Source organism: Xiphophorus maculatus, chromosome 20, assembly GCF_002775205.1.
Source record: "Xiphophorus maculatus strain JP 163 A chromosome 20, X_maculatus-5.0-male, whole genome shotgun sequence".
Classification (NCBI taxonomy): Eukaryota; Metazoa; Chordata; class Actinopteri; order Cyprinodontiformes; family Poeciliidae; genus Xiphophorus; species Xiphophorus maculatus.
In genome coordinates, this window is record NC_036462.1 from 6115938 (window position 1) to 6125927 (window position 9990).

Consider the following 9990-nt stretch of genomic DNA (forward strand, 5'->3'; position numbering starts at 1 on the left):
TACTTCTTCCACAGTCTTAAATTATGCAACCCAGATGTTTAAATTATAACTTTGCATGCAAGTCACAACATTTTCTGTAGCTTTAGTTAGAAAAGATCAAAGAAATGCAGCCGGTAAGACGGACTGTCTGAGCATGACCTTTGACATTGAGCTGTAACATTATGCTACAGCTAATTCAGGAGCAGATGTAGGAGAACTGCCAGCTCAGGTTCCTCTGGCTCCGTGAGGCTGAGTTTAGAAAACAACCAAAAACTTAAACTACTTAAAGGAAACATGTTTTTCTAGCAGTAAATGATTCTTTCTGCAGATGTTTGAAAATCAACATGAATGACAGAAACTGTCGAAATAAGAGTTTGAGCTTGAAAACAAGGAAGCTGTTGGTGGAGGTGTTCCTCATGGGTCAGTTCCTGGACCAGTTCTGTGTATCTACGGATAAACTTTTAAAAGATCTTCGATCCGGAACTGATCTTGGAACCACTTCCTCCACCAAGACTTAAAAAAAATGTTGTAATCATTTAATAAAGGAGGAATATTAACAGAATTACTTTAAAAATCAGAAAAAAGGACCAGCAATGGCCGATTGAGAAAAAGCATAAAAATCGAATTATTTTATTTGGAGAATCAGCAATTCTTACAAGTCATTGAATCCAAACTTTATTCAGGTTACCTGTGCTGTAGTAACAGTGAAACTGTTTGCGCTGGATAAAGTCCAGAACCAGCGCGGTCAGGAAGAGCATGACGACATCTGAGGTAAAGTAATCCCAGCATATGTTGGAGCTTTTTACTTATTATAAATACAAAGAGCTGCAACGCTTTTATCAAAGGTTAGATCTGACGAACAGGAGGAGAGGCTGCAGCCCGGCAGTGAGCAGAAGCTTGTTTCCATGGTGATTTCAGCAGGAAGACGGAGTCAGAACCAGAACCCATCGGGTCCATCAGTGAGTGCTGGAGCAGAGTTACACATAAATCCAGTCGTTAGGAAACCGCAAATCACAAGGCGCAAGAGGTGTCAGGCACGTTTCATTCAGCAGAGCAGCAGGCCAATCAGAAACAGATCAAACATCAACTTATCAATTTACAGCTGAAACAGAAAACCTCCCTTCAGGAGTTCACCTCAGTCTCATTTAATCCCAAACCGTTCAGCAATCAGGAGATTAACTCGGCGAGAAGAGCAGCAGCTCAGAGCAGAAAGCTGCGTGTTCTTCCTGCAGGACATTCCGGTTATAGATAAAATCACTGAGCTAAATACACATTCAGAGAACATTTAAGCAGTTGGTTAATGCAACATGTCTGTTTCAGAGATGTGTGTGAAATTTTAGATTATTTAAACTCTTGAAAGGAAGCAACATTTTTCATGTTTTCTTCCAAATTGCTTTAAGGAAAATAAGACTTGAAGGTGTGGCTGAAGCGAAGCAGCAAAGGTTTCATGGAAACTTAAACTCCAGCTGTGCAACAGGAGCAAACGCTCCTTCAGTAATCTGTAGATCACGGTTCAGTACCAATCCGACATTCTTAAGACATTCAGCAGAAACGGGCTCATCATATCTGCAGCGCAGCAGACTGACAGGAGCATGGAGAGCAGCAAGATGGCTGCCGCCGCGCCACTTTCTGTACATGAGTTGATGCTTCACATTGCTGTAAAACAAGCCTGGTCCTGCTGCTGCTGCTGCGCGCACACACACACACACACACACACACACACACACCATTTCCACAAACACAGGGTAGCCTCAGGCTCCTGGAGTACATTTTGTTTCACTCAGAGGGAGCAGAGGTCAGAGGTCGCTCAGCAGGAAGAGAAGCTGGGACGCAGAGCAGCATCAGCAACCGACAGCCCCTGCTGCTTTGCTAGGGAAACCCCGCTCAGTTGGCCGCCCAGGCCTCCAGGTCGGCCAGGCCGTCCTCCTCTTCCTCCACCTTCTTCTTGGCTGGAGCAGAAACAGAGAGAGGTCAAAGGTGAGGCTGAGCATCCGGCACAGCAGCAGGTGAGTCTGAACAGGAAGTCTCACCTGGCTGAGAGGGAAGCGACGTTGACGGGACGCTGGGCAGAGGCACGTCTTCTGTTCCCTCGATCTCCAGCAGGTTTTTATCCAGCTCCTCCTGCTCCAGCTCCTCCAGCTCCGCCATCAGCTCATCCTGAACACAGACGCTGGGATTAGGCCATAATCTGGACAGCGCTCTGTTTAACCAGTAAAGATGGCCGCCACCTAGCAGCGCTCTGTTTAACCAGTAAAGATGGCCGCCACCCAGCAGCGCTCTGTTTAACCAGTAAAGATGGCCGCCACCCAGCAGCGCTCTGTTTAACCAGTAAAGATGGCCGCCACCCAGCAGCGCTCTGTTTAACCAGTAAAGATGGCCCCGCCACCCAGCAGCGCTCTGTTTAACCAGTAAAGATGGCCGCCACCCAGCAGCGCTCCGTTAGGCAGTAAAGATGGCCGCCGCAGCACTTTGTTTTGTGGTAGAAAATTGGGAACAAGCCGTTTGGACAGCGTCTGAAGAAGAAGAATCGAAGCGCGAACATAAAGTCAGAGCTGAACTGGACCTCTGGTTCCGATCGGCTCTCACCTCGTCGTAATCTTCCCCGAAGCCCACCGGTCTGGAGATGACATCAGAGATCTCCTGCGCCAGCTCCTGCTGCTCCGTGATGTCCGCCATCAGGTCGTCCACCTTGTCGATGTCCCTGGCGGACGGCAAGGAGAAAGATTGCGTTTATACGAAAACCAACAGGAAGTAAGCCCAAAGCGACAGGAAGCAGAACAGAGAGCTTACATGTTCTCGTGTGCGGCCTTCATGGCTTTGGCAGCGAAGCCCATGTTCTTCAGCACCTCCGTGTTGGTGTTGGCGTTCTCTAGCGCCTCCCGCTGGAACTCGATGGTGGACAACGTCCCGTCAATCTGGGTCAGCTGCTTCTCATAGCGCTTTTTCCTCTTCAGGGCCTGGAGAGCCGCTGGGGGTCAAAGGTCACCTTCATTTATTACACCTCCATTAACCTGTCCCATCAGTCAGCTGAGATAAATTAACCTGACGCATAATCAGCTTTTCTTCTTTTGAATTTAGACCAAACGGGAAGTGAGTCTTTCTGAAACACAGCTAGGTCAGCAGATCGGCAGCAACAGGAAACAGGAAGTCAGCCTGATACTCAAAATTGCTTCAAAACAGACAAATATTGTGAAGCAGTTCCACATTTAAAAATAATGATTCTCATATTTAAGAAGTAAAATGACCAAAATCTCATGACTAATGACGTCGGTTTTAAGGTATAAAGCCTCAAAAACATGCCAAGCAGAACCACCTAACATTTATTAATCAATAATTTAATATGTTGATGTTTGAAATAAAACTGTCTTTAAATCATTAAAAGAGCAGTATCATGGATGTTCCAGGCATTTAGTACCATTTCGTTACTATGTTACTTTCACACTTGTTGTAAAAAAAAAAAAGCTGAATATATCAAATATGATTTTAAAGAAATGTGACTTCCTGTTTTAACTAACTGAAATTGGGCCTCTGTGTCTTTAAGAAGCGCCTGCTCTCTCTGAAGCTCCGCCTCCAGGAAGTCACCCCAACATGGCTCCCCTGTTAACCTTTTAACGTTTTTACCAGAGCTGCTCTGAGCAGCAGGTGTTAGCTAATTGCTGCTGGCTAGTCTGAAGGAGCTGAGTGTGGGCGGAGCTGCGCCTTGAAGGCGGGGCTAGGCCCTCCAGGGGTTTCAGAGCCTAATGGTTGCCATGGAGATGTAAGGATCTCTGAAACAAGAAAGAGTCACTGAATAAAACCAAGATGTTTTTGAATAAATCAAAGTTTTCTCCAGAAGTTGGACGTAGAGCTGTCCACCTGTCCATTATCCATCTGTCCACTGTACATCAGACAGGTGGACAGATCATCTGTCCACCTGTCCACTGGTCCATCTGTCAATCTGTCCTTCTGAGCCCAGAGGAATAAAGACCGACAGTTTTCTCATTTCATCAGCTTATCATGATTCACCAAGCCGCCTGCTGGAGGGCAGTTTGCCTTTTAATCATTAAAAACATTCAGTCTCCAAATTCACTCATTTTTATTTTGTGAAGGGATGAATTAACCCTTTCACGCCTGTCTGGGCTCTCAGATATATTTCAGGTAGTAGATGTCAAGAGTCAGTAATGTTAACCAAACTGTTTCATTTTTATTTAAAAGCAAGATGTTTCATTTCCTCAAAAGGTTTGGATTTATTCTGGTTATTTAGAGATTCTGTGGGTTGGTCAGGAGTCAGAAAGGGTCAAAGTTCAGAAACAAGAACCAGAATAAATGGAAATATAGTAAAATATTAAATACTCATAAACTATACAAATACATTACTGTGTGTGTGTGTGTAATACTTTTGGACAATTTCTAGAAAACCCCCCAAACATTTCTGGACAAAAAGCAGATGCAGAATAGTTTTTAGGGGTGTCCAAAGTGTGGCCCGGGGGCCATTTGCAGTCCTGGATTGAGGATTTCAGACGGTCCTCAATAAGTCAGGCTCTTCCAGATGTTTGAAACAAAAGGTCAAAGTGCAATTTTCACTGATGTGAGGCTTTAAAAAAAATATATACAGAAAATCTTAAAATGGAAAATTAAAAGATACAACACAAAGAATTCATCTGTCATCCGCCATGTTTTTGCTTTTATTACATTTGGAGCGCAAACATCACCTGACTTTTAGTAAGAGGCAGAGCAGGGCGCACAAACAAAGCTTAAAAACGAAGCCAGTGAGCCACAGCCTGATCCAGCTGCTGAAAACACAGATAACAAATTTACTAATTTCCATTTCCACAGAAATCACACTACTTTGGTTCAATAAATATTGTTGTTCAACATATAAAACTAAAAACATAAAAATAGTTTTTGTAATTTTATCTAGTATTTCAGCTTCCAAGTTTGACTGGTTTTTATGGATCTGAAGTGAAAGCGAAATGAGATTGCGAGTAGAAAACGTCCTTGGTGAAAACCTTCTCCAAACACGGTTTATTAAACACTTTAAACCAAACTCTGCTTCTACCTGATTCTGCGACCTTTGTCTGACCTTCAGGACACGTCTCAGATGCAACAAAACAACAGATTTAAATATGCCTGAGCTTCCCAACCACACATTAGTGGCAGCTTATTCCTGTCCATATATACTGTATGTGATGATATTTATATTTAGGCTGCTACATGTCCGTGTGGATCCACAGGGAGCCTCATGGCGGCTCCCAGTCCCAGTTTGATTCGATTATTTCAGCATCCAGACATGATCTGAAACGACATTATGTGACTCTTTATGAGATTACGGTGCTGAGTCCAGATCACTTTCTCTCTGCTGATGCTTTCTGGGAACGAGTCGCTTTTATTTCAAAGCAAAGTGAAAAAGACTCAGATTGTTTTCAGCCGTGATAAAGAAGCTTAGCTCATCAGGTCCTGACAGTTTGCATAAACGTCGTGTTGAATCTTCTTCCTCTTCAGTCTCACTGCATGGATTCAACAGACGGTGACTGAGGTACAGATAGAGGAGTCAACATGCCTGATATGATCAGAACAGGTTTGGTATGTTCCTCATTAACTCTCCTCTATCCTGCCACAGTTGGAAGCAGAAAACAATCCTGATCATCAGGTTTGTGTTTGGAAGTAAATATGCCACCAAAGATGAAGTGAAAACTGCCTGTGTGAGAACCAATGAACCAATAATCAATTTATTAACCAAGCAAAGCGATGAGAGCCTAGAGAGTGACAAAGTGGAAATGAATAATAAAAACGTCATAAACAACAAGGAACATGGTGAGCATCTGATCAGCAACTCAAAGGTCAGATTGCTAACGCTTGAACTCTGACCCCAAATCCCAGAGGAGTTGAAACAAAAGCTTCACAGCTGCAGCAGATCGATCAGAACTTCAGCGTGTCTCTGCTGATCTGACAGCTTTAAAACAGGACCAGCATCCCGCAGGCAGAATAAAGCCCTTTTTGCACTGCAGGGTCCGGCCTGGCCCAGCCCGGCTCCGTTCGACCCGGTCCTACTGGTCCTGCCGAGGTAATCTCCGCAGCGACCGCCGAACGGTTTTCTTCTTGGGGCTCCAGCCCCATTTTTTCTGTATGCGCTCATGAGCGAGGAAGCAGAGGGAAACATTTACCTCAGCTTTACATTTAACGAAAGAAAAGAAAAATCTCATCGGAGCTGGACTCGCGGCCAGCTGAACTACCGCTGCGGCAGGCGGGATTTCCCGGATGGATACGGAAATCCCCTCGTTCACCGCCTTACCGACTTCTGATCGGTTCAATTGGAGAAATGTTATGTACATTTACTGTGCTGCGCTCCACAGCAAAGGGAAAAACCGTTAAAGTACAACTCAAAACCACGTCTTTCTCGCTCTCTGTATCAGCGCAGCTACGCTCAGGCTCGTTGCCATAGCAACTGACAACCACGCCACACACAAAAAAAACACTGAAATATTTTCCACACAAAGAGCAGGACATTCAGTCTGTTGCAGTGGTATGGTGTTAGGCTTAATAAGTGAATGCTTCGGTAAGAGGAGAAAACTATAAATATATCGCTGCACTTTACTGTATGGCTAGCTCGCTGTTACTGTCTCTTACTCTGCAGTTGTGGAGTCACACTGTCTGGGATCATGAGCGCCCCCTGCCATGAGGCCGGAGAACTGCCTGCCTCACCTCGAATCTGTTCTCTGGTTTCTGATCGCTGCTCAGCACACGAAACAAGTTACACACACAGTTAGTGACAAAAAACACTGAATAATATATACATAAGCTAAGTTATGGAAAATCTGTTTATATATTAAAACCTTTTTAAACAGACAGGAGGAGCATGCTATCATAGAATGGCAGCTGCGCTCCGAGCATTTGAATGGGAAAATGCTTAATCCTGCGATTTTACAGAAAAAATTATCAGAATTGGTTAAGTTGAATGAAAAATGGGTACTTTATAGTACAAACCACAGGGTGGAAAAAAAGCAATATCAATTATTTTATAATAATATATTATTTTTCCATGATTACAGGTGAGGCTCCGCCTCCCCTGACCGCACGTCACTGCGCTGCAGTAAGCTCGGCGTGAACGAGTCCACGGTTCGGCGTTGGACACGCAGGACTGCGTCCTTAATAGCAGATTTATTCAGGGTGGAAAACCGAGAGCGGCGCAGAGGCCAGCTGGACAATGATTTATTTATTTATTTTTTACAGTTTAAGCTTGAGTTTTGATCGCATTAACACTTTCTGCTCTTTTAATGAATTATTTTTGTTGTTCCGGTTCATTTCAGCTTAAACTAAAACCCTCAACAGAAGCTCCCCTGCTCATGAACAAGTTATTAAAAAAATTAAGTACCAGCTGCCAGCTCCCATTCTCCTTCTGGAGGTTAGCCTGTGGGCTAACTAACTAACCTATCAACCAACCAACTAACCAACTAACTAACTTACCAACTAAGCAGCTGTTCAGCCGCTAACCCCGAACAGCCAGGGAGATTTATCTCACCTCGTTTGTTTTTCGTGCCGTTCTTCTTCGCCGTCAGCAGCTCATGGTCGATCTTCTTCTCTAGAAACTCTTGTTTTTTGGCCAACATCTCCTCCGTTTCCCGGAGTTTTTGGATCGCCTCCTGGGGAGTCGGTCCCTTCCCTCCCTTCCCTCCTCCGGTGCCGAATATCTTACCAAACAGCGACATTTTGTGTGATTCAGATTAAAATGCGCCGGTTCGGCTGTGAACACACACAACCCAGCGGAACTTTGTGAGAGCGGACCGGTGAAATGCTAACGAGGATCTCCTAGACGTCCCAACTGCCGCTGGTGTTATTTCACTCCCTTCTTCCGCTTTTCTCTCACAGGCCTCGTGATGTCATTACGTAAGCGCCGTGACTCATAACCGGAAGACTAGAGGTGGATTCCAGCCGCCAGGATCAGCGTCTTCATACATCATTGAGCAAATCTATTTATTGAAGCACTTCTATTCAAAACTGGAAACTCGAAGATTTATGAGAAAGTAGAAAAATATTTAAAGCATCTCTCCAAATAACTTTGGTCTTAAAATCCAGAGGAGTTAAGTATCCAAAACTTACAGCCCATTGAAGTCATGATACGTTTACTTCACAAGTAGCTGTGAAGTAAAGTAAGTTACTATATTGAATTGACAAAATAGATATTTAGCTTGGAAAATAAATATTTCATTTCTAGCTAAATATTTCTGTAAACTATTCTCTTAAAACATTTTAATTTTCAAATTGAATGTATAGCCTAACTAAATACTTTGGTTGCTTTCTAGACATTTGGATAATAAAATAATTCATTAGTGATAAGCACACTAAATCTCATCGGTGATAACTAAAAAAAATTTTTTTGAAAGACTGTAGGCTACGCATTCCTGTCAGGCTTTCATGTTCACAATAAGTGGATTGAAAATAATAATCATGTTATACAGAGTTCAGCCATTAATTATTAAAAGGGTCTAAATAAACCAACAAAATGCAATCAGACTGAATTATTGTTGGGAAATATGTGTTTAATTGCCTGTCATTCACCAACATCCTAAGTTATTATTATTTACTGTAACAGACTCAGTTGCAAGCATCTAGAGACCAACCCAAATCCTTCAGGAAACTACGCCTCCCATGATGCACCGCACCGTACTTTTCCAGCTGGAGGCACGACGATCCAGAACGCCATCCGATGAAACGCTGAGAGGTCAGAGGGACGGCGGAGGAAGAGCCGACCTGGACAGGAGGACAGGTGGAGCACAGGTAGACAGCAGACCGGGACCAGAGGTGCTGGCTGAGCCTTACCTGGACGGGTTTCTGTGGAGGGGTCAAAGGTCGAACCGTCAGGTGAGGGTGGAGCTCCGTTTTCAGTCCCGTCTTCAGCTTCACACTCTTCATCTCGTACTGAAACAAAGCAGAACCGGCGGCCATTTTGATATGAACATAAAGAAAGAAAAGTCTGGAGTTTTAGTCTGCAGAGGCGGCAGAACCAGACTAGAACCAGAACCAGACTCGAACCAGAACCCTAACCAGACTAGAACTAGAACCAGACTAGACCCAGAACCAGTTGTCCACGGTTTAGACCATCCTCTTCTTTCCAACAGAGTTGTTCAGAGACTTCTGCAGTACCGCTGCAACACAGACTGCTACAGCAGAGGCTTCCTGACGTCAGCAGCAGCTCTCTGATCAGAACGACATTTAATTTGTTATAAAAGTATTTTAACATGAAAACCATCTGGATTTATAATCTGGGACCTGCAGTTTTATCCTGAACCTTTTCTAAGCGATGGATTTTCATCTAGAGGCGAAAATAATTTGGTTTTTATTAATGTAGTGAATTAAACAGATGTTTACCTCTTTATAGGCTTCAGACAGGAAGCCCCAGTTTTTACTCCACGATTCTTCAGAATCCTTCTCAATTTTTATATGAGCTTTCCTGAAAGAAATACACAAGAGAAAATTTAAATTCATTAATTCAACTTCTTCAAAAGGAAAGTGTTTTTTGGACTGAAGTTAAACCATCCATTCTGTATTCTTCTTTTTGCAGACAAGATAAAATGAAGCTTTTCAGAATAAAATGATCTTAATATTCACCAGATTTCATCCTGATGAACAAAGTTGACGGGTTCAGGTGTTTGAAGTGAATTTTCCATCAGAGCCGCACTATGAGGAACGCTGATGCATCTGTTTACTGTTGCCATGGATACAGGATCAGGCGTATCAGCTGTCACAGCGGGAAGGTCAACGATAAAAGAAAAGCTGCTGGACAGGAAGTGGAAACAACAACTTCCTGTTTCTCAGAAACATAAATACCTGGAGCAAAGAGCGTTACCGAAAAAAATGAAACACTTCAGCACAAATACAGAGATTAATGAGCAGGTATAGTGGAGGATCAGGCATACTGTGGGCCTGCTTTGCTTCCTGTTTCCATGGTAACATGACTTTCTACAATGATGATCAACTTTTTAGCAAGATAAAGGAGCTTGTTTAATTCATTTAAATCTGATGGTAACATTTGGC

At 43.5% G+C, this 9990-nt stretch overlaps 2 protein-coding genes across 3 annotated transcripts; both read right to left on the bottom strand.

Annotated features, from left to right (window-relative positions):
* Window positions 1-580: 580 nt before the first annotated feature.
* Window positions 581-7830, bottom strand: LOC102220112 (charged multivesicular body protein 4b-like). The gene is made up of 5 exons (XM_005810820.3): window positions 7478-7830; window positions 2770-2947; window positions 2566-2680; window positions 2010-2136; window positions 581-1928 (listed from the first exon to the last, which is right to left on the bottom strand). The coding sequence occupies exons 1-5, from the start codon at window positions 7662-7664 to the stop codon at window positions 1864-1866; spliced, it is 672 nt and encodes a 223-aa protein (XP_005810877.1). The 5' UTR covers window positions 7665-7830; the 3' UTR covers window positions 581-1863.
* Window positions 7831-8255: 425 nt separating this feature from the next.
* On the bottom strand, window positions 8256-9984 carry c20h20orf85 (chromosome 20 C20orf85 homolog). 2 transcript variants are annotated; one of them, XM_014473214.2, is made up of 4 exons: window positions 9565-9984; window positions 9325-9406; window positions 8776-8874; window positions 8256-8706 (listed from the first exon to the last, which is right to left on the bottom strand). In XM_014473214.2, the coding sequence occupies exons 1-4, from the start codon at window positions 9669-9671 to the stop codon at window positions 8551-8553; spliced, it is 444 nt and encodes a 147-aa protein (XP_014328700.2). In that variant the 5' UTR covers window positions 9672-9984; the 3' UTR covers window positions 8256-8550. The 2 variants fall into 2 exon arrangements, with proteins under 2 accessions (XP_014328700.2, XP_023181289.1); XM_023325521.1 differs by having other exon boundaries at window positions 8256-8874.
* Between the last annotated feature and the right edge of the window lie 6 nt (window positions 9985-9990).

What these genes read in the sequence shown, in the direction of transcription:
- LOC102220112 (XM_005810820.3), bottom strand. Translation starts at nt 7,664, where the DNA reads ATGTCGCTGTTTGGTAAGATATTCGGCACCGGAGGAGGGAAGGGAGGG. An exon ending in CGGCACGAAAAACAAACGAG is followed by an intron (nt 2,948 to 7,477) that starts GTGAGATAAATC and finishes TTTGACCCCCAG; the next exon opens with CGGCTCTCCAGGCCCTGAAG. An exon ending in AAGGCCGCACACGAGAACAT is followed by an intron (nt 2,681 to 2,769) that starts GTAAGCTCTCTG and finishes GCCGTCCGCCAG; the next exon opens with GGACATCGACAAGGTGGACG.
- c20h20orf85 (XM_023325521.1), bottom strand. Translation starts at nt 9,671, where the DNA reads ATGGCAACAGTAAACAGATGCATCAGCGTTCCTCATAGTGCGGCTCTG. An exon ending in GTTCATCAGGATGAAATCTG is followed by an intron (nt 9,407 to 9,564) that starts GTGAATATTAAG and finishes TATTTCTTTCAG; the next exon opens with GAAAGCTCATATAAAAATTG. An exon ending in TGTCTGAAGCCTATAAAGAG is followed by an intron (nt 8,875 to 9,324) that starts GTAAACATCTGT and finishes GCTTTGTTTCAG; the next exon opens with TACGAGATGAAGAGTGTGAA.